Source organism: Fundulus heteroclitus, unplaced genomic scaffold (genome assembly GCF_011125445.2).
Source record: "Fundulus heteroclitus isolate FHET01 unplaced genomic scaffold, MU-UCD_Fhet_4.1 scaffold_49, whole genome shotgun sequence".
NCBI classification, from domain to species: domain Eukaryota; kingdom Metazoa; phylum Chordata; class Actinopteri; order Cyprinodontiformes; family Fundulidae; genus Fundulus; species Fundulus heteroclitus.
The window spans coordinates 2,225,131-2,252,925 of record NW_023396912.1 but is presented as its reverse complement, the minus strand read 5'-3'; the positions used below and the strand labels follow the sequence as shown (position 1 = coordinate 2,252,925).

The 27,795-nt window shown below is 40.5% G+C and overlaps 2 protein-coding genes and 2 long non-coding RNA genes across 4 annotated transcripts in view; 1 reads left to right on the top strand and 3 right to left on the bottom strand.

Annotated features, from left to right (window-relative positions):
• LOC105923632 overlaps positions 1 to 27,795 on the top strand; it is an 869,484-nt gene that overhangs the window by 358,648 nt on the left and 483,041 nt on the right. The window lies entirely within an intron of this gene.
• On the bottom strand, positions 1,476 to 13,608 carry LOC105921753. The gene is made up of 4 exons (XR_004929622.1): positions 13,441 to 13,608; positions 2,113 to 2,253; positions 1,920 to 2,040; positions 1,476 to 1,698 (listed from the first exon to the last, which is right to left on the bottom strand). It is a non-coding gene; the product is annotated as an uncharacterized LOC105921753 (long non-coding RNA).
• Positions 16,960 to 18,560, bottom strand: LOC118560841. Its single transcript, XR_004929632.1, has 3 exons — positions 18,501 to 18,560; positions 17,271 to 17,365; positions 16,960 to 17,155 (listed from the first exon to the last, which is right to left on the bottom strand). It is a non-coding gene; the product is annotated as an uncharacterized LOC118560841 (long non-coding RNA).
• LOC118560833 lies at positions 18,675 to 21,475 on the bottom strand. The gene is made up of 6 exons (XM_036132362.1): positions 21,164 to 21,475; positions 19,845 to 20,026; positions 19,532 to 19,751; positions 19,322 to 19,397; positions 18,943 to 19,194; positions 18,675 to 18,762 (listed from the first exon to the last, which is right to left on the bottom strand). Exons 1-5 carry the CDS (start codon positions 21,197 to 21,199, stop codon positions 18,959 to 18,961), a joined length of 750 nt encoding a protein of 249 aa, XP_035988255.1. The 5' UTR covers positions 21,200 to 21,475; the 3' UTR covers positions 18,675 to 18,762; positions 18,943 to 18,958.

Sequence of the window (27,795 nt, the reverse complement as noted above, 5' to 3'; positions counted from 1 at the left end):
TATTTTTCAAGCACTTTTCAGAAATGTGCCAAACATCCTAGTGCCAAATGTTAAAACTCTGGACTATAATGGCTAAATGACTAATCATGACGCCCTGATGTTTACACAATGTGTAAACACATGTGTGAATAAGTACCTGTTTTCATGCCGATATATTTTTTTCCAGGAGCTCAATACTGAAATACTGCCAGCGGCTGAAAGAGACTATTTAGCAAGTAAGTAACTCCAGGTACTTCGTTTGGCAACGTAATTCAGCCTTAGTTTGTCAAATACAGAGACAACAAATTAATAAGCATTAAAGTACGGTTTATGGGTTGGGTTTCTGCAATGTTCTCAGCATGTTAAAAGCTCATCTTCAGAACCAATGTCTGCACAAAATGGTGATCTGCACCATGTAATCTATTTTCAGCAGTTATCACCGGTTATTGCACCGTACACTGCAGAAAATACGTGCAGAGTTGCTCTGTCTGCCTTTACTACCGACGGCTCCTATGGCGGAGGGATATTTCAGCTGGATACAAAGTGTCTAGTTCAGGTAGGTCTCTTAATAAACCCTATTTTGTCACTTATTTTAGAGCCCAAATAAGAGATTTCACTTTCAGAAACCTGCCCAAAAAAACGCAACCCGTTACTCATGAAATGTAGAAGCGCTTTTAGAAAAAAGAAGCCCAAAGTCGCATGAAATAAAGAGTCTATGGCAACAGTGAGCGCGGGTCTGTTTTGCTACAGTTTTCTAGCTCTCTTAAAACTCCGGAAAGCGCCGAGGGTAAAAGAAACACAGTCAGGAGAGCACGGCGGGGAAAAAACATTAGGGAACGGTGTGTGTTTTGATGCGCGATTAACGGGGACAAAAAATTGTCGCCGTTATGGTCTAACAAAGTTAACACGTTAAAACTGACAGCTCTAATACTTATACTTAGACAACCGGAACATAGAATCTTATTTAAATGTCAATGCCAAGAATTCCATACTCAGGATAATATATATAAAAAAGCTATCCATTAGAATTTTACTACTACTTATTACTACTTTCAAATGAATAGTAATGGCTTAAGAACAACACACTGACAGACACAATTTTACTGCATTTTTTATACTCATCAACTATATGCATTTGATGTGACAATTTGATGTAACTTGTACTATCATCACAACTGTAACATGATACAATATGCCTTTTCTTTTGAGTAGAATTGAAAGAGTTTGGCGCGATGTCTAGATGGAGGCCACCGATGTGTGCTACCACATTTTTCAAATGCTGGAGGAAGAGGGCCACCTCGATCTGACAAACACCACCCACTTCTTCTGTCTGCATTATGTCTTCCAGCCTCGTCTCCAGTTGACCTTGGACCTGTTTCGTGGAGGATGGGACAACCACCCCTTGAGGACAGAGCAGAACATGACATCAAACCAGCTATGGGAGCTTGGTCAAATGCAGCATCCAATTCCCGATCCAGAGGTGGGCAGAGGAAGGAGAACCACCTTCAGTCTCAACTGACTGAAGGCATGTATGGAGGTCTGATCTTAATTCAGTGACACTCTTATAGTGATTTGGGATTCTCAGTCCCTCATAGCACGTACTTGAAGTTGGTAGATGATGATGTCCGCGGGATCTAACAACTTCTAACGTTAGTCGCTTGGCAGGCAATTCCCACCCGGTCCAAAACTTCAACAGGTCTTTCAGGACGTCTGAAGATGCTATACCAGTGAAAAACATTAAACACACATTAGGTTATGATAACATAGGTAATGACTATAGTATTTAGATTATTTGAGATGGCAACAATAGAGCTATGACTATCCCTGTGGTTTATTTTCTCATACTGTACATCTTCTTTGCTGTAGGTATACTGTACATGGATGAATAAATGGATAGATAAATTCTTTATTGATCTCAAATGGAAATTGGGTAATCATACCTTCTTTGACAAAGGTTCTAAAGAACCCCGAGATGATACTGGTATTTGCTGTTGGCATCTCGTCCTCACTGTCATCACTGTCAATGCTCTCCCCTGGCCAAATTATGCATTTAAGGACCATCTAACAGTGGAAAAAACCTGTTAGTCCATGTGACATGCAACCAATTTTTTTATCATACAGTTATTAACTTACTTTGGGGGTGAGTTCAATGTATGTCTCACGGGGGAACAAAACGGGCAGGACATCAGGTCTGGCTGTTAGCAGGGGCCATATGCCAGTCTCTTTTATCTCTTTCCGGAACTGTTTAACCTGAGCATTTGCTCTGCCCAGTACCTAAAAAAAGTATCAATGTAAAGGACTGCTTAGGAATGCCCCTTACACATACATACTGTAAAAATGATACAAGGCATTTTTTGTCTGTGCTTGCATTGTCCAGTCTACACTATCCAATCTTAAAGCTACACTATGCCATGTTTTTAGGTTAATATGAATTGGTGAGAATGTACAATCTTGTTGCTATATTTTTATATTTTCATGGGGAGCTCTGGAGTTAAAAATTCACAGGCTTGCATAGTGTATGTAGACTATTGGAGCCAAATGTGTATTTTGGGTTTTGGTCACTAGATGGGGCTGTCGGCTTCTGTATATAAACCAAGAGGTGACGGGTAGTTGACAGGTGTTGAACCCGGAAGGGCATACAAGTTTTTGACCGCTGTGGCGGAGTCATTGTCAAACCAATGTTGCCGTCATGAAATAAATGGATACCATCATAATGGTTCATCTGTAGTGATGGCGAGATGAAGCCTCATGAGGCATTGAACCACTCAGCCAACTGGTTCGAGAAAAGGTTAATTTCTTGACGGTTCATGTGCACACAGCACCACCTACTGGCAAGTTGTATAATCACAGCCAGCTGTATCTTAACATGTGTGATGCATATCATTTTTGTCTATTATGGCTCTTGGGAATGACTTCACAGAAGGTGTAGGACGAAATCATTTGTCTACATAAATTTTGTAAACACATGTGTACAATAAAATATTGTTTTTGAATGTATTCTCTGTGTGTAATTATTCCCAAAATAGTAGTGACATGATATGGCATGTTGTGTAATAATGTTTTTCTGTGACTCTAGAAAAATGGCATGGGCTTAATCAGGCAGAGGACAGTGAAAGTGCTTGTGGAACTAGGGAGGGGGTAGTGAATAGGCTAATGCTTGTGTAACTTGGATGATTTCATGCATTTTTATTAAGAAACAACAATTTCTCCACAGTTTTTGGTTTCAAATGATTTCTCTTTTTTGATACTACTTCTCCAACCTTTGAAAAGACACGCTCACATGGCACAGATGATGCCGGGGTGCATAAATAAATAAGTGCAAGTATGTACAGATTGGGGTACTGTGACCAATGATTAGCCCAGTACTATACGGTCCCACAGTTTCCCCTCAGCAGCAACACTGAAGCACACAGAGGTACCCGCTGCGTCTTTACACACGATCCAGCTGCTGATGTCTCCTCTCTTTTCAGCTCAATGCAATTCTAGACAGTAACAGTTTATAACCTATATCACCTTTCACAGCAACAGGTTTCTCATCTCAGTCGACCAGACAAATCTCTATTGCTCTCCTCAGTGCGCTCTGGGCGGTGAGGTGGGAGGATTTTACCCGATGGTGCGCTGCGTGCGAGGGATAAACAGGGTGGAAATGCATAAATAAAAACTGTAAAGGGCTCCTATACAGTGATCATAGGAGCTGACCGGTCTGAGATCAGCCTCCTGATGTTACAAGTTCTTTAAAATGAAAGTGCGCACCCAAATTACAAGTAACGTAATCAGGGGCGGCTCTAGACAGGGGCCAACAGGGGCCCATGCCCCTGTAGAAATGGCCCTGGCCCCTGTTATGGCCCCTGTACTAAAAGCATGATGTTAAATAAACTTCTCATAACTATTTGCAATGGCAAAGAAAGCATAACTGATTGGTCACTTTGACCAATATATTTTTTTTACCTATACAGCTTTACTCTAAAAAGAATTTAAAACTTAAGATGTTTCACGTTTAGCTTTAGCCGTATTGAGCTGGGGGCAAAGTTTTCAACTGCTAGATCAGGGGTCTGAAACCTGCAGTTCCAGAGCCACAAGTGGCTCACTTAATATTATTACACAGTTAAATATTAACATTTTATTGTTTTTAATTTTTTTTTGTTCTGTGCCCCTGTGAAAAAACACTGGCCCCACCTTGGCCCCTCTGGTAAATTTGGTCTAGAACCGCCCCTGAACGTAATTTTGCGCACCTGAAAAAAGCGCACGGCAGAAGCGCATCGAAGCGCTGAGGCACAGAAATACGGTGCATGTAGTTAAAAAATGCAGAATTAATAAAAACAACTTATAACCAGACGTAGCGTTTTAAACTGCATCTGGTGAGCAGAACTGTTTTATGATCCAGAGTGCATCCATCACTGGTTCTGAATGAAGGCAATATCTGGCAGCAGCTCTCTTCCCCCGCCCCCTCCCCTCCTGCGTACGTAGTACAGGACCTTACCGGCACACTTTCAACCGCTGGTTAAGACTAAAATTATTCATAACTCTGATCGCTCTTCCTGCTGCTCTGTTAACATGAACTGCAGCAGGAATTACTGATGGCCACAAGCTGTGAAAGAAGCTGAAACATCTCAGCAGAAGGCAGAGTTTTTATCGTCCGCTGCCCAGATGGGCGTTGGGATTTTTATGAGTGAAAAATGCCATGTTTGCGTGTGACCGTGTGAAGTCAGTGACGGTCAATGCGTGATGGTTGAGAGCACTGATCTCCTATCTATCTATCTCTCTCCTAAACTCTCCAAACACCAAACTAACTGTCTCAAACTAAATAACCACTATCCAAACTCTGCTATCCAAACTATTAAAACTCTATCCACTCTCTAAACTGACCGCAACTCGCCTACAACAACCCACATTTTGAATGGAGCCTGTGGGGATTCTAAAGCTCTCGAAGCCGCGCCAACATCTGAACCACTTCCTGAAGCAGTCACGTGGTACAGCCGGCCAGCGAGGCTTCGGACGTCATCGTTTTTGGCTCCTCCCCTAAATGAAGCAAGCCTCGATACGCGCTTCACGGAAACGCCCCCTCCATTACTCGACACACGCCTCGAAGCCTCGGCACATCACGTAACATCACTATTCATCTGCCTGAAACGGTTTCTTTTTGGACACAAAGAGGATCGCTGGAATTCAAGCGAACAACAGGTACAACGTTAGCCGCTCAGCGCGTCATAACTAAGCAGCAACGGATCAACACTAAATTAGCGCAGTGTTAAACTTGCCCTTTTTTGACTTTGAGGAGCTCCGATGTTTTTGAACGAAGCGATGGAGGCTATGTGGAGCAGACTGAAACACTTTGGGCTGCGATGAGCTGCTGTTTGCTGGCTGGGCTGTCGCTACAGAGCCAGAGCATCAGACGGCGGTGGCACCAGAAAAGGACCGGTTGGACGCGGTGGCAGACACTCGGTGATCGAGGAGGATCGGATCGCTGGATGGAGTTTCTGGGGCTTTGAAAGTCGTGGATTGGATCACGGGATGTGAAAAGGCGCCCAACGAGGTACGTGTAGCGCTACATCTTTGATGGCCACCATTATTCTTTTTGTGTGCACACATTAAAACCAATGCATTGGTAATTACGTCGTTTAAATAATAATATTGGGCATTGCCTCTTTGCGTATGAGGCTCATTTAGTAGCTTTTTGCGCGTTTGTCTTCCAAGTGGACCCTGGCACCATGGAAATGGACAAAAATACAAATGGATATTGGGGAAACTCAGAAACGTACTGTCAAATTAACAGAAAAGGCTTTGGCTGAAAAACTTGAAACATTACAAAAAAAACGAAAATCAAAATTAAACAAAACGGGTAAAATAAGATATGAAATTAATGGTTTAATGTCTAAAGGTGAAAGAACAAAGGTTTTAAGTGTTCTTGATATGTTGACTAAGTTGCGTGATGATGCTAAATGTTTGCACAAGTCTTTTCTGGGATTTTTGCCACATGATGAAAAAGAAAATCATGATGTCTGGTTTAAAGCAAAAATGATTGCTACTAATGAGTGTATTTCTAGTGTAAATAAGTGGCTCTCTGAAACTGCAATTAGCAAAGATAATGGTGGTGGTGGTGGTGATGCTGACGATGGTGTGAATCCTACTGACAGTGTGTCAAATGCAAGTGGGCATTCAAAAAGGAGTGTTAATTCCAGCATCACTTCATCTGTAAGGTTAAAGGCAGCAGCTAAAAGGGCCTCAGTTTTGGCCCGTGTGAAGGCTGTAAAAGAAAGACATGCTATTGAAGAAGAGGAGGAGAAACTGAGGAAAAGAAAAGAGATGCTTGCACTGGAAACTGAGTTGGCTGAATCTGACTTACAGATGGAAATGTATAATTTAGAGCTGGAGCGTTCTTCACAGACTTAAAATTCAGTGAGCTCATACTATAAAAAGGAACCAAAGGGAAAAGAATTAAAGCAAAGTTTGGACCCCACTGTGAAAGATTTTTTTGCTACAAATGAAATTCCAACTATTCAACAGGATGGTTTAAACCAGACTAAACAAAGAAATGAATTAAAGCTGGTATCAAAGGAAAATAAACCTATGGATGTAAGACCAAAAAGAACTATAGTAACAAACTGATAGAATTATTATTACTATGTCTACATATTTTATGTTATTTACTATTTTCATTGTATTTATCATATATATTTACTCTTTACTACTAAGAAGTTTTAAGGTTTTAGATCTCTCTCATATTTGCAGAAGGCCTGCAGAAAGCAGAGAAATATGTTGTGACTATGATAAGTGTTTTTATGAACTCTATTCAGCCATCTGGAGTGCTGCACTGTGTGAACTGCTTGGACCTGGAAGGTCACAGTTATTTTGCTTATCCCTACCCCTTAGATTCAAAATGGAACCAGGGATTCCCTTTCCTAATAAATAGAGAGGGGACGACGGATTTGCTTCAGATCGGATTTGGAGATCTGTATTAAGCATCTCCGTTCGATCTCCTTGCAAGATTATTTGAAAACCAATCTCATTGTTGTCTCTCCTTCTTGTGTTGTTAATGAATGTTTTAGGTGTTTGAACCTGACACAAACCATCACCCTGTGGGGGGGTCAACATAAAGCCAGTGGCACCCAAATACAATCAAAAGAGCATTTTAAACACAATGAGAATATAACCCAACCATCAAACAGCTTACAACTACCTGGAGAACTTCTTACCATTATGAGCAGACAAACTGAAATCACAGCAGACTTGGTAAAGCAGCAACAGAGCATGACTCTCCCACCAAGGGACATTCCTGTTTTTGATGGTGATCCTTTAGAGTACAGAGCATTTATTAAAGCTTTCGAACAAGAAGTTGAAACCAAAACATCCAATGCAGACTGTCTGTACTACCTGGAGCAATTTACTAAAGGTCAACCTCATGAGCTGGTGCGCAGTTGTCAACATATGGATCCAGACTATGGCTATACTGTAGCAAAGACATTATTGCAGGAACATTTTGGAAACCCTTACAAAGTTGCAACTGCGTACATTAACAAGGCCTTGTCTTGGCCAACAATAAGAACTGAGGACATTAGGGCATTACAGAGTTATTCTTTATTTTTGCGTGGCTGCTGTAACGTAATGGAAGAACTGGAGTACGTGCAGGAGCTGGACATGCCCGTAAATATGAGAGCAATCCTTGCTAAGATGCCATACAAGTTACGAGAGCGTTGGAGAAATAAAGCTTATGATATAATGGAGACAACTGGATACCAGGCAGGATTTAATGATATGGTTGCATTCATCGAGCGACATGTCAAGATTTTGTCAGATCCTTTTTTTGGAGAATTACAAGATTTCGGCTTCAGTACATCATCCATCAATCGTCAACAGCAACCTGGGATTAAGATCAAGGGGAACGTAGTGGCCAGCACTGTGACATCTGTGAGTGCTTCAGGAGAAGTTGATCAGCAACATGCTGCAGCTAGAGGAAGTGATGACTGTTGTGCTTGTTGTTCAGAAGCTCACCCACTAGAAGAATGCAAACAGTTTAAAAGAAAACTTCATAACGACAAAGTTTTTCTGCTGAGAAGGAAAGGATTATGTTTTGGCTGTCTGCAGTGGGGCCACATCAGCAGGAATTGTGAAGCACGATTAACTTGTGAAATTTGTAATGAAAGTCATCCAACAGTGCTACATACAAGAAGAGAAACAATTTTACCTGAGTCTGAAACAGGAATATCAGAACCCTCATCAATTGTGAATGCAACATGTGGCCATACAGGGGCCGGTAAGGATCGTGGAATGTTATCTGTTCTCCCTGTAAAGGTTAAAGCATTGAAAGGACAATGCACCATCCAAACATATGCCTTCTTGGATCCAGGTAGCACTGGAACATTTTGCTCCGAAAGGCTAATGCATCAACTGCACCTCACTGGAAAGCGAACACAAGTCCTTCTTCGAACAATGGGCCAAGCTAAAATAAGTTCAGCATTTTCTCTGCATAATCTTGAGGTGGCTGGTCTGGAGAGCAATACATTTTATCCTCTGCCAGAAGTTATCACGCAGGGACAAATGCCTGTGACCAAAGATGATATGATGACATCTGAAGATTTGATAAAGTGGCCATATTTGTCAAGAGTTCACATGCCATCTATAAATGCTGAGGTTGATCTGTTAATTAGTACCAATGCTCCAAGATTATTAGAACCATGGGAAGTCATCAACAGCCAAGATAACGGCCCTTATGCTGTCAGAACTGTACTTGGCTGGGTGGTCAATGGACCCTTGGATAGCAGTGGTGTACAAGAAGACTCATCTGTAACAGTCAACAGAATTTCAGTGAGCAAGTTGGAGGAACTGCTCAAGAGCCAGTACAACCATAATTTCTGTGAAGGATCAGTTGATTAACAACAAATGTCCAGAGAAGACCAAAAGTTTCTCAATATTATGGAAACATCTGCAGCAATGCAGGATGGGAAGTATTGCTTGAACCTGCCATTTAAAAGACTGGATGTCTGTTTACCAAACAATTTTGCAGTAGCCAAACAGAGAATACAAAAGGCCCGTTTACACTACACCTAAAAACCGAGCCATGCCGAGACCGGTCCGAGCTTGGTCCAGTTAACTGAGATAAATGCAGCCGTTTACACACAAGAGTTATCTCGGTTATTTGTTCCTTGGTTGCTCCTCGCCCCCTAGTGGCGATCTGCGGTACTACCGCTCTCTGGGATTGAAGGCGGGACCGAGCAAATCAAAATGGCGGCACCCGTAATATTCAGGATGTTATTGTTAGACATAGAGTCGGCTTTTGGGACGTGGATAAGACAAATGAACGTCTAATAAGGATTTACAGACGCAGGAAACAACAACAGACGCTGAGGTTCATAAGCAGAGTCATCACTGGAAACCGTGTGGCACGGTAAGGAAGCTAGTATTATTATGAATGTCTGAAATTTGTCTGAATGGAGTGTGAATCAGGACGTGCAGCCAGACACGCCGGGAAACCCGCTGACAGTCAGCTGACTGTAAGGGCATGACGCGGTCTGCTCATGCGCTCCTCGTTATCAGGGAACCGGGCTAAAAAAAACCAGTCCGAGACCTGGTGGGGAACTGGTCTGCAGTTAGCGCGGTCCGGTTATCGTTAGCGCGGTCTGGTTCAGTCTGCTGACCGTTTACACACAAGAGTTATCTCGGTTACCGAGCTCGGACTAGTCTCGGCTCGGTTAAAAAAGTGTAGTGTAAACGGGCCTAAAGTCTCAGGAAAAGATTCAAGTTTAATCAGAACTTTCACCAGGAGTATGTGGAGTTTATGAATAACATCATTTCATGCAGATATGCAGAACGTGTACCTGAGCATCTTTTGCATTGTGACAATGGAAGAATTTGGTTTATACCCCACCATGGGGTTTACCATCCAAAAAAGAGAGCTTTACGTGTGGTGTTTGACTGTGCTGCGGTGTTTAAAGGAGTGTCTTTGAATAGTGAGTTATTGCCAGGCCCCAACCTCACCAACACTCTGCTGGGGGTTCTTTAGAGAAGAGTCAATAGCCATAATGGGAGACATTAAAGCTATGTTTCATCAAGTGCAGGTGCCCGAAAGAGATCGCGACTTTCTCCGCTTTCTCTGGTGGCCAAATGGTGACATTACACAGGAACCAGTACCTTATAGGATGATGGTCCATCTGTTTGGAGCTGTTGCATCCCCCAGCTGTGCATCATATGCTTTAAGAAGAACTGCCCAAGACAATCAGTCTGAATTTCCACCAGAAGTCATAGAAACTGTGAGACAGAATTTTTATGTTGACGATTGTCTCAAAAGTGCAGCCACAGAAGAGGAAGCTATCCATTTGATAAGAGATCTTGTTGCTCTGTGCAAAAAAGGAGGCTTCATATTGGAGAAATGGATAAGCAACAGTCGTGTTGTGCTGCAGGCCATCTCAGAAGAGCAGAGAGCAAAAGATTTGAAGAAGTTGGATCTGGATATCGATAAGCTTCCAATGGAAAGAGCTTTGGGTCTGCAGTGGTGTGTGGAGACTGATGCCTTCCAGTTTAAGATGAAGCTGAAACAGCAAGCCCTGACCAGGCGTGGAATGTTATCTGTGAATAGCTCTGTGTATGACCCACTGGGTTTCCTAGCACCAGTGACATTGCAAGTAAAACTAATGCAGCAGGAACTGTGTAAAAGAAGCTGTGGCTGGGATGTTGCACTGCCACAAGACATTTTACATAAATGGAGAAGATGGTTGGAGGAGCTTGCGCTACTGTCTACCTTTAGTGTCGACCGCTGCATAAAACCTGTTGGGTTTGGAGCCATAAAGAATGCACAATTACACCACTTTTCAGATGCTAGTGAAACTGGATATGGAACTGTTGTGTACATTCGTATGATAAATTATGAAAACATCATTCATGTTGCTTTCCTTATAGGGAAGGCCAGAGTAACACCACTGAAAATTATCACCATTCCTAGGCTTGAACTTTCAGCTGCTGTTTTAGCTGTGAAGATGGATGCTATGGTCAAAGCAGAGCTGAATATCTATCTGGAAAAAACAGTGTTCTGGACTGATAGCACATCTGTGTTAAAATACATCAATAATGAAGACAGACGCTTTTACACGTTTGTGGCAAATACAATTGCAACCATCAGAAATTTGTCAGAACCTACTCAGTGGAATCATGTCGGAGCAAAAGAAAATCCAGCTGATTATGTGTCTCGTGGAATGAAAGTTTCAGACTTTCTGAAAACTAGGACATGGTTGGATAGACCAGAGTTCTTGTGGAAAGATGAAGAAAAGTGGCCTAAAGGGGTGATTGATGTAGAATTGGATGTTGGCGACAAAGAGATTAAGAAGGAGGCTGCAGTTAACATCATTGGCCTTGACACTCCTGCACCTACTGACCAGCTTATTGCACATTTTTCCGATTGGAGAAGACTTAAAAGAGCAGTGGCCTGGTACCTAAGGCTGAAGTGTGTATTAAAGGAGAAATGTAGAAGGCGAAAACAGCTCGACTCTGTAATAGACAATAACCCGGTTGTACATCAGATGAACACAAGAAGGTGCCAAAGGATCATTAATCACTCAAAAGGTGGAAGTTTGTCATTGGCAGAGCTCCAAAGTGCAGAAAACTTCATCATTGTGTATTGTCAGCATCAAAAATTCCAACATGAGATTGAAGCTCTGTCGCACAACTCTAAAGTGAGCTAAAAGAGCTCTATCTATATGTTGGATCCTGTTTTGGAAGATGAAATTTTAAGAGTTGGAGGCCGTCTTCATAGAAGTGCAATGCCAGATAAAGTAAAACATCCAATAATTCTGGCCAAAGAACAACACATCTCCAAGTTAATCCTCAGGCATTTTCATCAAGTTCTTGGACATGCAGGACGGACACACACACTGTCAACTGTACGGAAAAGGTTTTGGATTAAGAAAGGAAATTCTGCTGTGAGAAAGGTTATTGGTGAGTGCAGCATCTGCAGGCGATATAACAGTCGGCCCTTAATGCAAAAAATGGCTGATTTGCCCTTTGCAAGGATTCTCCCAGATCATCCCCCCTTTTTTAATACTGGGGTTGATTATTTCGGGCGATTTGAAGTTAAAAGAGGACGGACATACTGCAAGAGATATGGTGTTTTGTTTACTTGCCTGGCAAGTCGAGCCGTCCATTTGGAGATTGCAGCTACTCTTAATACAGATTCGTGCATCAATGCATTGAGGAGATGTATCAGCAGAAGAGGACAAGTTAAACAGTTATGGTGTGATAATGGAACAAACTTTGTTGGTGCTGAGAGAAAATTGAAAGAATCTATTGTTAATCTAGATCAGGACACAATAAAGTTATTTTTGGCACAGGTGGAAATTAATTGGATTTTTAATCCACCTGCTGCTTCACATTTTGGTGGTGTTTGGGAGCGAATGATTCGGCTGGTGAGAAAGGTACTTAACTCAGTGCTGCGTCAGCAAATTCTTGATGATGAAGGACTAAGTACAGTATTGTGCGAAGCAGAAGCCATCTTGAATGATCGCCCTATTACAACCCTCTCAGATGATCCAAACGATTTGGAGCCACTTACCCTCAATCACCTGCTCTTACTCCGAGGAAAACCTTCACTTCCGCCTGGAACGTTTAAGCCAGAGGATCAGTATGGAAGAAGAAGATGGAAACAGGTACAATACCTGGCTGACCTGTTTTGGAAGAGATGGGTTCGAGAATATTTACCTTTGCTTCAAGAAAGGCAGAAATGGAACGAAAGGAGAAAAAATCTCGTTGTGGGAGATATTGTGGTCATAATGGATCCTTCTGCACCTCGAGGATCCTGGCCTCTTGGGAAGGTTTTGGAAGTGTTTCCAGATAGTCGTGGTTTTGTGAGATCAGTGAAATTGAAAACGAAGTCCAATATTATTGAGAGACCAATTTCCAAACTTTGTCTGTTGTATGGTGTCTAAATGAATGTATTAATGTTGCATTTGTGTCACATATTGCCTCCTGTACTATTATTGTTTTGGGAATTGGCGTATTTGTTTATTATGCCAATTAGGGGCCGGTGTATTGGAGCCAAATGTGTATTTTTGGGTTTTGGTCACTAGATGGGTTTGTCGGCTTCTGTATATAAACCAAGAGGTGACGGGTAGTTGACAGGTGTTGAACCCGGAAGGGCATACAAGTTTTTGACCGCTGTGGCGGAGTCATTGTGAACCAATGTTGCCGTGATGGAATAAATGGATACCATCATAATGGTTCATCTGCCTAAAACGATTTCTTTTTGGACACAAAGAGGATCGCTGGAATTCATTTGACAAGCGAACAACAGGTACAACGTTAGCCGCTCAGCGCATCATAACTAAGAAGCAACGGATCAACACTAAATTAGCGCAGTGTTAAACTGGCTACTATATAGACTGTGCAAGGCAAGCACAGAGAAAGGAACTTGTTTGTTATTTCTGTACTAATCTGTGAAATGAAAGCACATGCTCCAGCATAAAGTCAAAAAACACTTACTGCATGAGATAGCAGCTGCTGGAAAAGAAGGAGCCTGTTAGTATCCTTAGTTGGCACTGGGAAATACCATTCAGTGCATAGGTTTGCCACTCTGACAGACTCCGTTTCAGTCCATTTCTCTTTCAGCAGCTAAAACAAATGAATTCACTTGAATTGGCACAAAACAGTTTGTGGACATAACTAAAATCATGATCTCAGCACTTTCAGCATACCCATGAATTTAAGGACATTAGAAGTGACCATCTACATTTTTTTTAAATGAATGTTTTTACTATTACTCACTAGACCAGTGCTTCTCAAATGGTGGGGCAATACCTGGGGGGGCGCGTGTGACCCTGGGGAACAGGCTTTTTTTTTTTTTTTTTTTTTTGGCCGTACTAGTATAAAGTGTAATTGCGCATCCACTACAGTAGGCGCTCTCATTGTTACTTTTGTCACGTTTGCGACAGTGCAACATTCTACGACTTACAGGTTTGCCTTGGTTAGCAGTGTTGAGTCAACAGAAAGCTCCGTCTGCGTTCTGTCTACAGCCTCCGTTATTCAACATAACAACCCCCAACATGAAAAAGTTTTTAACAGGGATGAAAAGGAAAGCGGAGAGAGACAAAGATAATGAGACAAAAGAAAGTCACCCGAAAGCTAAGACGAGGAAATACGACGAAGAGTATATAGCGCTTGGCTTAACGGTGACTACGGTTGGAGAAGAGGAAAGACCGCTGTGTTTGGTCTCTAAAAATGCTCGCAGCGGACAGCATGAAGCCAAATAAATTAGCGCGTCACCTAAATACGTTACACCCCAATCACGCCAATAAGCCGCTAGAGTTTTTTCAGCGAAAACGTGCTGAATATTGCCAACAGTCATCCTAAATGTGAAGGCTACTTCAGTAAACCATCGAGTGCTGTTAGCATCATATAAGGTGGCGTACCAAATTGCGCAGTGCAAAAAGCCCCACACCATAGCAGAGGAGCTGATACTGCCTCCTCATTTTGATCAAAAAAAGAACGAAAAAATGAGCACAAATTGTTTAATTCATTTTGGTTTTGTAGGTTCAAGTGTTTTATAAATTGTGCTCCTGAGTTAATGTTGCTGAGCTGAATATATATTAGTTATTTTTATAGTTTATAGTATATACTATATATAGTATATATATAGTATATAGTTTTTGTAGTTTATTAGTTATAATAATTAAATATTTATTGATCTGATTTAATTTTGCAATGGTGCAATTAGTTGGTCAAACATGTTTACAGTTTAAACAAGGATTTATTTATTTTTAATTTCTTAAAACACGATTAAATAAAGTTATTCTTTGTAAGTTTGACCATATGTCTTTCTTTTTTTCTTTAATGTTAATAAGGATAAAATGTTATGCAGGGATGGATAGTCACGGTGGGGAGTGGGGGGCGCGAACAGTTTTCTTCTTGCTAGGGGGGGCGTAACAGAAAATAATTGAGAAGCACTGCACTAGACTGATGGTGTCCCTCACACCAATCTCTGGGCAATCTTCCAGACTGAGTTTTGATGTTACTAGTTCCTTTGTCCCATGTGTAAGGGCATCTACTACTGCTGGACTTAGTCCTGACAGGGAAGGACCGCCATGGATGGCAGAGTGACCGACCACCCTTCCAGCCATAGCAAACAAATCACACTCCATGAGTGCTGCACGTAAGTTTGGTACCAGATGCTCTCTCTGTCCTTCAAAGATGGCAGTCACACCTGCATTTCCTAAACATTAGTTGATAAGCAGAAACATAAAATATGCTTCACTGAAAAGTATCTTGAAGTTATAGGAGACAATTTAAGAAAAATACATTTCTGTTATGAACGGAACTGAATGGGTGGACTCAGTATTCAGGCTAACAACCCGCATTTCGGGTTCAGATGTTTTATTGCTCTCAGATAAGCAGGACAGGGACAGGCAGGATCAAAAGTCAAATGGCAGTACAAAACGGTACACAAAAAGGCAGTCCAAAATCAGGCAGAAGTACCGACAGGGATAAAGCAAGCTCGGATATTCCTTTGGCAGATTCGGGTAGGCAAAACAGGCAATCAGTCAGACAGGGCAGGAAAAAACAGATCAAGGGACAGGCTCAGAATCAAAAAGCAATCGGGTTTGCATCAACAGGTCAATCAGAATATAGAACGCTGGAACAAAACTCACCATGGGCTCGTAAATGATCTGGCAGAGAACTGAAGACCGAGGCAGAACTATATAGTGGAGTAAAAACAAATTACAGGGAAGGCAGGTGAAACTAATCAGGGCAAGAAAGCTGACAGATTGCTGAGGGGAGACCAAACAGAGCTGATAAAGTGACAGGTGGAAAACAGGTAACCTAAACAGAACAACATGTCTAAATCAAAACCAAACAAGACCCCAAAAGCAGAAACTTAACTAATAAATCTGATAACATAAACCAAGACAAAACCCAAATCGTGACACATTTCAAGTACTCAAGTAAGGAAATTGGTGCACAATACCACCCACATCCATTATTATGCAAGTGTTATTTATGTATTAATTTGCACTGTATGTGTTAAGTTAAATGTGCTAACCCATGTTCTTCTTAAAGCCATTTGTCAATTTTGAGATGGCTGTTGATAGGGTGTTTCTCATTACCCCAACACCAACTGCATCATCCCCTGTAATGAAATGAAGTGGCCTACCAGGATTTGCCAAGGACAAATCAGTTTTATGTAGAAATTAGAAATTAACCTTATACATTTGTACATAAGAGATAATGTACATAAGGGATTATTCAATTCAATTCAATTCAATTTTATTTATATAGCGCCAAATCATGAAACATGTCATCTCAAGGCACTTTACAAAATCAAGTTCAATCATATTATACAGATTGGGTCAGATTATACAGATTGGTCAAAAATGTCCTATATAAGGAAACCAGTTGATTGCTTCAAAGTCCCGACAAGCAGCATTCACTCCTGGAGAACCGTAGAGCCACAGGGAGAGTCGTCTGCATTGTACATGGCTTTGCTGCAATCCCTCATACTGAGCAAGCATGAAGCGACAGTGGGAAGAAAAACTCCCCATTAACGGGAAGGAAAACCTCCATCACAACCGGGCTCAGTATGAACGCTCATCTGCCTCGACCGACTGGGGTTACAGAAGACAGAGCAGATTATGTTCTGTAAGGCGGTCATTATCGTGGAATAACTCACGAGTGATACTTAGAAGCCCAACGCCTGAAGAGGGCTATTATTCCACAATAATGACCGCCTTGCAGAACATTATCCCACATATTACACAGCTACCTATTGAAGTCATCAATAACATGACAATTAAGTATTTTTTATCATTGCTTTCATATTAATTCTAATGATTAAGCTATGTAGATAACAGCTTCTGCTAAAGAAAAGTAGTCTGTTACAGATCACTGATTGGTTATTGGTTGTTTCACTTTTTGTTCTGTTAAACTTAGCACAGCAGTCTGTTATACATTTCAAGATTTGAATTTCAAAGTCTTCATGACTAAGTGATGTGTCAATCAGTACCTAATATGTTGCAACTGAAATGAGCAGCCCACTGGCACGTCTGACGTTGTTGTTTGTAAAAGGAAATTAGGGCACCATCCCGCTCTTCATCAGTGTCCCCTGCATTTAGAGTCAGCTGTAGAGGTGGCAGGTGGTTTGCTCGTCTCCTCAGCTCCTCCATGAAGAGGCGCACAGCCTCAGATGGGGCTGCAGTTTTCCACACTTGAAGGAAAACAAACAGTGGAATAACATGTTACCGTATGTAAAAAATCTCTTGATCAGATCAAATAAATGTTACTTTTCCTCTTTGATTAATTTGATTTGATTAATTTGTTACCCTCTGTAGTTTGTGTTGATGGAGGGGGTAGTGATGTGTTTGAAGATGACTGTCCTGGAAGGTTTGGTTCCATATCTTCCTCAGTATTGAAGGACCTTACAAGAGACACTTTAAATACTGTGGAAAACTCCCTGCTGAAAGCTGCGTCGTGACGTCAGAGACGTTATTAGGAACATACCACGCGCCTGCGCACATTCATGAACAGACTTTAGTGTGTGCTCCGCTAGCAGGCACTTGTAGCTTTGCTTCAGCACCTTACTAAAATGTTGATTCCTTTGTGTGTACGTGTGCGTTGATGACAATGTAAGTACATAATTCCTACATACGTTTGTGTTTACTGCACGCTATTAGTTCGGTAACCGTGTAACCTTAGTTGCCGCGAGCTCCAGTGTGTTCAGACGAGGAAGTACGAAGCTGACGTTCATCTATTGGTTTGCCGTCGCGGGAGTGGTTCAGTTTGGGAGCTGTTTGGCAGTGCTCTGAATTGTAGCGTCGTTTCTGCTATTCTGGGGATGTTCAGGATTGTGGGCTGGCTTCCGAGTGTGGTGCGGAGCGCTTGTGGAGCCGGTGTGTTCGGGTAGATAGTCGTTTCTCGACCGTGCGGGGAGGGGAGCTGCTTCTACCATTTGTGGTCTTTGTATGCCACCTTGTGGACATTTGGTGTGCCGCATTCATGTGTTCTGTGTTGACACCCTGGGTGCCCAGTTCTCAACTGTGTTATCCTGTTGTTGCTTGCTACTTGCGGTGGTCCTCTTCCTTGTTACATTACTGTTACTGAAATGTTACATAATTACAATATATATTGGTAATGTAACTGGATATGTATATTTGATTCTACTTGAAACCAAATATTCTGCATATGTTAGAATTTGTATATGTATATCTGGAATCTAGATGTACAATATTATTATTATTCTTCCTGTATATGTTTATCTTGCAGAAACCACGCGTACCTCTACACACTCATATATTCTCTTACATGATCAGCAATAAAGTCCGTAAGAACACCTAAAGTCGCAGCTGTTCTCTGACCGGAGCACATAGTCAGTGAGGGAGCGACTAGCTACCAACGTACACGTCCGTCACAAATACCATGGTTCCTTTCACCTCAATATAAGCCACATATTGTTCTCCACATATATCTTGAACATACAGTACATCTTATAACCTTTCACATGGAACCCTCATTCAGGGCAGCTTGAATTGTGTTGAATATTTAAAATAATGTACCTTTCTGCACAAATGTTGGTGTGATGTGGGAGCTCTGTGGCTGGAAATTGTAGCTGGAATGTTGACAAAAACAATAAACCAGATATGCATCAGCCAGAACATACATTTAAACAGAATGATGAGAAGTATACTAGAAATATCCGTTCATCCTTTCAAAAAAAGGTACCCCTTTTCCCATCGTACAGTCCACATCTGCATCACCATCAACCTCATCATCCTCCTCATCATTGTCATCTATAATGATGTTGTCCGGTTGCTGCTGCTAGAAATAGTAATGAGGCAATGACAATATTGAGGAAAATTCCAAACAGCAAAACAAGTGATTTCATTTGGAAAAAGAACACAGCATCATAAAGAAATCATATATCATACATCTTAGTCAGATTGACAAGGTGTGGAAGTTGCTATGCAACTTAACATGAGGACAAAGAAAACAACTTACAGCTGTCTGGCAGGTCTCAGTGTAGTGCCAACATCTGCAAAGGGATGATTTCCGAACAAGTATTGCAGGCCACCTTCGGCATTTTTGAAAATTCAGGGGAACTAAAGGGCAGGGGCAAAGTTTCCAGTTCCTCCTGGAGAGGAACCATAAACAGCACGTTCTTCCCGTTGTTCGATGCCACACGGAGCTGACGGCCCGAATAGCCCTCTGAATCTATTGGAATGATGCTCAATTTCCTCTGGCCACTGCCACCTAAAAACAGGAACATACCAATTATCAAAGGAATATTCCACACCACTCTATATGTTTGTGAACTCAACACAAATATGTAAAATAAAAAACAATATCATATCTTTATGATATATACCGTGGGGAATACCTGTGGCTTTAAAAAACATCCACCTCCCCATGTGAGGGCTCAGCTTTGTAAACTCCCCCTCCATCAGTGAGACAATCTAAAGGGATACAATTCACAATTAAGCCGTCGAGTAGCCAGCTAGGAGTTAATCTCAACAATGGAGAAAAAGTCAATGATATCCCTCTCTATGAAACAGAGTAATTGTTTTTTGTACTATATGTATCATAATACCTCTGAATGGCTGGCACTTTCTGGCACCAGCACCACCTTCTTCCCCAGGCCTGTGTGGGCAAGCTCCAGCTCACTGGAGCCCTTTGGGGTTACTGTTGTTGGTCCAGGCAGGACAAACACTGGCAGATTTATGACTCTAGGGGATCTGTCGGGGGGGGGGGGGTTAAACCTAGCCTTCCCTCTCTTTACAGGCCCCCCAGAGTACATACCAGGAAACTGTCTACAAAAAAAGAGGAGAAAAAAAGCACTACAGTTTAACTATCAATTTCAATGAAACTGATTCACATATTCATCAATACCTAATTGGTCATACCGTTTCAATGCATTATTTATCCTGCTTGCAGGGCTAGCAGTGGAGAAAGGAGCAGGGGCAGAGGTAGGTACTGGGGTAGGGGTCAAGATGGGAGTGGGTGCTGGGTTAGTGGAGGTAGAGGTGGGAACGCTTGACCTGGCCAACGCATTAAGTAGGGCGTTGGCCATCGTCTCCACCATTCTCTGTAATCAAAAAATGGCAGCGTTAATATTAACATGGCAAGTGCAGCACCAGGTATGCTACTCCATTTGAAAGAGCCCTAAACTCTTGAAATTCACACACTCTCCCAGTATGTGGGAAGTGCTCATTGTGCACTGTAATGAAGCATCATACTGTACATGCAGACATCCCAACCTGTGGAACCTATTTTCATGGAACCCGCCCGCCCTCGACCATACTCTACCATATAAGCTAAAGTCATTAAAGTCAGTCAGTCCAGTCATAATTACATGCCCAGATGCAGTATGCATGCATATGCATATGTTAGGGGATAACGGCGGCCGAGGTGTCCCGATATGATGGACGAGGTGGACAGCGAAGCTGGACCCACATCAGCTGTCTATCTAAATGTAATTTATATGCTGTTGGGCATAGGCCCACAATGCACAAGTACACTTGGAGTGAAATGCAAGAAGCTTTCATTTCAATGAAAACATTATCTGATGATGAAAGAGACAGAGGTCAACTGTTAAGATAGCCTATTTCTACAAAAATACTGCATGGGACTGATGATCGTGGCATCCATGAGCCACTATCTGATATGAGAGACTCCCGGAGCGCCTTAGACTTGGGATGTCTGTACACTGATGAACAATCGCGTTAAAATGTCATCAGTTTAATTAACTTAAAATGTCAATGTTAGGGTGACTGTACACTGTTAAACAAAGCTTTGTCATAAACCAATATAGAGCTTGCATATTGGTGAATAACGTGTGGATGAAGGAAGCTCATAGCTAACTTATAGCTAAAACACCAGTTAGCTCCTATCCGTTTTGCCACTTTCCGGTTGGAAAAAAAATTGGCAAAACGGGCAGGAGATTGGTATGAAATATGGGCGAAACACGTAAAAAACGGGAGTGTTGGCAGCTATGAGTCAAACACGATGGCATCATAGCAAAGTTCTTTATAGTCTGTAAATATAGCTAGATCTAGCATCCTACAGAGACGTCGATTATGGTCCTGAGCTAGCTAAAGTTAACCTAGATTATTTGATGCTAACCAACCCAGTTAATCTGAAAGGGCTCATAACCGTTTAATGACATTTTTCTGATCAAATATCAATACAATGTGTGTAAAATAATGCAAAAAGCACTACTTACAGTAGATGCTTCTTGATCACCGGCTCTATCCATCATCCACTCCAGATTCTGCTGAATGTCGTGGTTAGCGCTTGCCTTTATCTCGGCTCTGCCAGACTAGCTATCGTTGCACAGCACTGCCATCTGCTGGTTGTTCAGTGGAGGGTGTCTTCGCATTCAAATCTAGTGGTATTCATTTGTGGATCTCGGCCAGCAGTAGGAATGTCTCAAAATTACGTCATCGACATAAAAGGAAAATGGAGATTCACAAATGCAAAAAGGATATTCACAAATGCAGATTCCACATACAAAGTCAAGCATATTTATTTTCAAATCTCGAAAATATATTTACAAAGACACGTTTATTTATATAAATGTGTTTATTTATTTGTATGTCACATTTTTATATTTGTATTTTGTTTATTTATTTGTATGTCACATTTTTACATTTGTATTTTGTACTTGTATATTTATAAATGTATGTATATGTATATATATCCTTTTATATTTATTCAAATCTTTTTAAGACAATCCTAACTCCATATACCTACTATGAAGATAAAAGAGAGAGAACAGAAAGTTAAATGCAGAAATGATGACAAGCAATGCATAATTGAAGAACAGTAGAACTCTATAGAGTAAGAAAATTAGATCCTGATATCCTCCAGTAGCCTAAGCCTATAGCAGTAAAACTATAGAGGTAGCTCAGGGTAACATGAGCCACTCTGACTAGAAGCTTTGTCAAAAAGGAAAGTTTTAAGATTAGTCTTAAAAGTAGACGGGGTGTCTGCCTCACGGACCAAAACTGGGAGTTGGTTCCACAGGAGAGGAGCCTGATAGCTAAAGGATCTGCCTCCCATTCTACTTTTAGAGACTCTAGGAACCACCAGCAGACCTGCAGTCTGAGAGCGAAGTGCTCTGTTAGGAACATACGGGGTAATAAGAGCTCTGATATATGAAGGAGCTTGATTATTAAGGGCTTTATAAGTTAGAAGAAGAAATAAATAAAATTGATTTGAATTGAGTGATGATGGTGTTCATGATGATGATGATGATGATGGTGAGCGTTTTACTTAGTAAAACGCTACCCTTACTTTCAGGAAGAAAACACAACCTAAAGAAACCTCTAGTATTTCCAATAAATACATTCAGAAAACTCCTACATAACAGCTTATTATATGATTAACCTATAGAAGAGGTAATAGGTGAGTAGCTCTGCAGGAAATGAGCACCACAGGAACAAGTTTTATTTAAAAGATTAAATACAATCATATATATATATATATATATATATATATATATATATATATATATATATATATATATATATGTGACCATATTATTGCTCAAGTATAAAAATACAGCATATTACAGTAGTGGACGGTAATGATTGCAATTTCTACTGGTATCAACATAATTCAATTTGCTGCTTATGTTTGTATGTCAGTTGAATATTTTTAGGAACAGTTTAAAGGGTTAGTGGTGCATCTGTGGCCTAAAATTTGTTGCAAAAACATCTGATATTGGCTCGAGGTATTTGTTGATATATATATATATATATATATATATATATATATATATATATATATATATATATATATATATATGGGTCATTTCAGAATTGCGGGTACATTTCATGTCTCCCACAAAAACCTTTGGTTATTTCCCCCTAAAAAAGTCTTTACTGGATCTGTTTTAATTAATATTGCTAATTATATTAAATGTTCACCAATAATAATGTTTGGTGAGTATCTAATGTTTGTTCATTTTCAAAGTGAGGAAACGCGAACAGCACTTGGCTCGGCACTGTGAGCGTTTTCCTGCTCGGCCAAAGTCTAATGCAGCTGTTAGCTGGTTAATGACAGGAGCTCGTTTACGTGCGTAACATTTCCGGATGTGATTAAAATGTGTTTGGATTAAAAGAAAAGAAAGTATTCTGGATGTACCGTTTATATGGGCTGAAAATCAAATAACCCGACCATGTCGGGGGTTTACTCGCACCAAGCGTTATTCAAAATAAAAATTCTGACATTAGCAGAGTTGATGATTTCCATAAAACAACAGTAGAAGTTTTGTACATCGTGCGGAAAAAACGACAACAAGCTCAGAGGTGCGTTGGTTCTGCTGCGGGTCCATTCTGTTGCAAAAAACCCTGTTATATGCAGCGTTATTAGGGTTCCAAGCCCGCAGCGCAGGCGAACGGCTATGCCGTTCGTCTGCTCTGTGAGCAGAGAACCCTATTGTTTTTCTAGTGTTTTTAAATTATTTATTATTATTACGGGTAATTATTATTCTCTGCTAAAACGCGTTGGGCGGCCCATGCGGATTTGTAACGAACCTATTGAATCAGGTATCCAAGTACAGAATGTGCACCGCTACTCAAACCCAGAAATTCAGACCCCTCAACAACTAGGGGGCGCTATAACAAAGGACAATGCGTTTTGGCCTATAACCACCAAACTACTGGTCCCACACTCAAAAACTTCACATCACTTTGTTTATTGGATGATTCTGCAAAATAAAGGGAATTGGCACACCCTTCGTTTCCCAGCTAGTTTTCGCGCTACATGGCTACAAAGGTTAAACCTTTCTAGTTAAACTCCTCCTACATATTTTGTGCAATCCGCGCAAAACTGCATATATAACCATGTAATAGACAAATAAAAAAAGTTAACGCGGCGGATTTTTGAATTTTGACTTTTTCGAAAAGTAACGCTAAAATAAGTGATTGTTAGCTAGCTAGCTCTAAATGTAATTGCTGATTATTCAAAAACTATAACAGATTTTGACATGTCCTTCATAACACATAGTCCAAATAAGATTTTGCACATGTGACCCGCGTTTGGGAATCATCCATCAATAGGGGGCGCTGTGATGTCAAGAAATCTACTACGCAAGAATGGCTTATCCGATTTTTACAAAACCTTTTTCATCCCCTTCCAGTAATAGCCCTTAACTAAAGTCTTAAATATGGTAATGATTGAAACAAGTGGGCGGGGCCTATTTCCAAAAGTGTGAAAAAAACCTTTAAAACTTCAAAAAAATTACTAAAAATCAATTTTGTGGTGTAACGATCTTAGATTTTCAGGATGTATTCCTTGAATAAGGTGTAACAATTCTCTCACTGCATGTATCAAGGTTGTTCAAAGTTGCACACTCTGATTTTTTAAAAGTTTGTAAAATGGAGAAATCAATGTATTTTCCACAAATATTGTTCAATCCCAATACAGATGGCCACTATTTGTAAAGCACATTCAGACTAAATGTTTACTTCAGTTTGGTAAAAATCCAGCTGATTTTGAACTATTTCAAAGACTTTGAAATTCACACGTGCAAGACTATAAAGGCTAATATTTTTTTTCTCTGAAACGCTTTTTCAATGGGCGTTTAAAAACATCACAAATCATAGTTAAATAAAGCACTCTTTGAGATCCATGAATATTTTCAGAATTTTAGAGCAAACCGTTGATTTTTAACAAATTTATGAAGTTTGTGATCAGTTCACATCTCTCATCAACCAGAGCTCTCCCATCCAGATCTGTGAACAGGACGGCCATTATGCCCATATTTGGGCACATCACCGGAAGTGACGTCACATCCCGTGTTTTTTTCTAAGCGGAGCAGAGACTTGAAGAGGGAGGATAGCTTTTAAGGTTTTCTAAAGAACACATAATTTAAAAAAAAATTATTGAATATAAAAAAGATCAAGCAGAAGCAAGGAAAGTTATTTAGAAGGCAAAGAAGACAAAATGGAGAGATTTTTGTGATTTAATAGGCAGAACAACTTCTATAGCTGAGGTATGGGGAATGATTAAGAAAATGAAGGGAAATAGATCAGAGAGAACATATCCAGTTCTAAAACATGAAGAAGGAACAGCATTAACAAATGAATAAAAAGTAGAAGTAATGGCAAGAACATTTGCAAAGATCCATAGTTCAGATATGGATCAGACTTATTCGAAAAGTAACGCTATAATATAATATGGATAGATAGATAGATAGACTTAGAGAGAATTAGAAAACTTTATTTGTCATTTTGTATGCACAGAGTGCGTACAGAACGAAATTCTGTTGCATACAGCTTGTAAATTGCAGTAAAATAAATTACAGTATAAGGTGCAGCAGTGATTTGAAGTAAACAATTGAAATGCAAACAAATCAGGAGAAGTCACAGTGTACAGGTGTGTATTTTTAAAAAAACATTTGTATATGCAGAATTGATTGTGCAGAGGGCAATTTGTGCAAGAATACAGCTTGTAAATTACAGTCAATTTAAATTACAATATAAGGTGCAGCAGTGATTTAAAAGTAAACAATTGAAGTGTAAACAATGCATGAGAAAGTCACAGTGTACAGGTAAGTATTTTTAAAACCATTTGTATGTACTGAATTGATTGTGCAAAGGGCATTTGTGCGAGAATGCATTTAGAAACTGAGAGTTCGACAGCATTTGTAATGCTAGTTGGAGATGCAATGATGCAAAATGAGCAAATATGCGAATGTTGTGCAAAGGTTATGGGTTATAGTTATAGATAGCAGTGACATGCATTCAGGGGAGGCAATCATGGAAAGATAGAAAATATAGAATAATGATAACAATATATATTGTGATTCACTCAGTCATTTGTAATAATAATTGTTTTTGTAATCTAATTTCCTTATTTTTTTATCATATTCTCTTTAAAATCGAAGACTTTTGGCTATTTTTAACGTAAATCCTTGGTGGTGCTTGATAGTGAAGCGCCACCAAGCCAGCGATCTTGGCCTCCCCTGGGATTGCGCATACCCATGTTAACTGCGCTGACTTCCATTCCGTGAATGCATCTTCCTGTCTCTAGATCATAAATTCAATTGTTCAAACACTGATGAACTGATTTTCCACAATTTAATATATGTGGATTACGAATTGTGTTTTGGTCATTAAACTATGTGTTTTCGTGTGCTGCTGGGCGATCATAAAAGCCAAAGAGCTGGTTGTAGGTGAGGCCGGCAGTTCCTTGGCCTCTAGGCAGGGGGCGCTCAAGGGGCACCGCTCTGATCCCCAAATAGTAGAGTCAAAGCAAGTTATGGATGTGTTATTAGCGAGTTTTGCTAAACCAGTAAAGCACTAAAAAGACTCTAAACATACAGTCGGACCAGGACTGATCAAGGAAGGCTTTCCTCCCTGGCAGTGAGCTCCACTGAGACTGAGAGACTTTTAAAACTGAAGAAGATAAAGAGAACTTTTACCGGAAAGTGACCGATATTTTTGTTCAGAAAGAGCGCAGCTGGACTTCATTTCTAAGTAGAGGTAAGACAGCGATAATTATTCATGTTTTGTTTTTGTAATGAAATGTGCGTAATGTAGGTTAGTTTTTGAATGTGTTACAAATGTAGAAATCCATCATACCTCATAAACTGCTACCAATCAAATGACAAATAATTTAGTTTTATTTATTTTTTTAACAAATAATCAATATTTTTTCCATGTCTCTTGGTTAATTGATTTGGCTCAACCAGTCTCCATCAGCACTTTGCAATGAGTCTACTCTGTAGAGTGTATATATTTGTAAATCTGACTGATGATGTCAGTGCTTCACCAGCTATGAACCCTACCGCACGTCACTGATAGATAGATATATCTATCAACATCTGCATACCTCGATTCAAATGAAACGATTTTAGTCTTATTTAACACTACAAGCTACAAGGATAAGAAGAGAATATCTTGGTTGAACTTAGAATAAAAAGGTATAAATTACGGGAAACATGTAATTCATATATTATGAGTTGTCTTTAAAAAGGAGTGATAGCATTAATGGTTTAAAGGGTCACTGTAAATGAAGAACATTCATTATATATATATATATATATATATATATATATATATATATATATATATATTAGGGCTGGGCAAGTTAACGCATTAATTTCGCGTTAACTCATTAGACTATTAACGGTGATATTTTCTTTAACGCGCGTTAACGCATGTTGCTCACATGCTTTTATTTTGTGAAGGTCTGTTGCTGCGGTGTAGGGGTTTGAATCAGAACAGTAGGTGGCGATAATGCGCCAATAACTTCGCTGTCAGCCAAGCCTCGGATTCAGAGTAAGAAAGGTGCTGGCCGGAAAAAAACAAAGCCGACATGCAGAAGGCGGTGTTTCCCGCAGGAATAGCGTACCGGGCACGTGACGTCACCGTCTCAAGAGCAACGCCCCTTTTGCCGCTTAGGTAGGGCATACAGGTAGAGAACGCCCGTAGCAACCAGCTATTACACGCGCAACAGAAACAGCGATATGACCGACTTTGCCATCATTAAACTTTCCCAAGACAGTGTCCCAGGCGCACGGATTATTGGCCGCACTGTTGAAGAACACACCAACGTTCAGCTCAAACGATGGCTTGAGTGTCGAGGGCTTAAAAAACCGGAAAACGGGCCGAGTTGATCGAACGGTAAGCTTTGGTTTTTTTTCCTGCGTGGCGATCATGGCGTCCGTCCAGGGATCGGTATATGTTTAATGTTTGTCTTATTTGAAATGTTTTTGAGTAAGCTATCCTGGTAGCAGGGTATCATGTTAGCGCCTGCTACCATGATAACCTATATGCTATCATGGTAGCAGGCGCTTCATTATTAACATGTCAGCCACCAAAATACTCTTACCTGTTCACTACT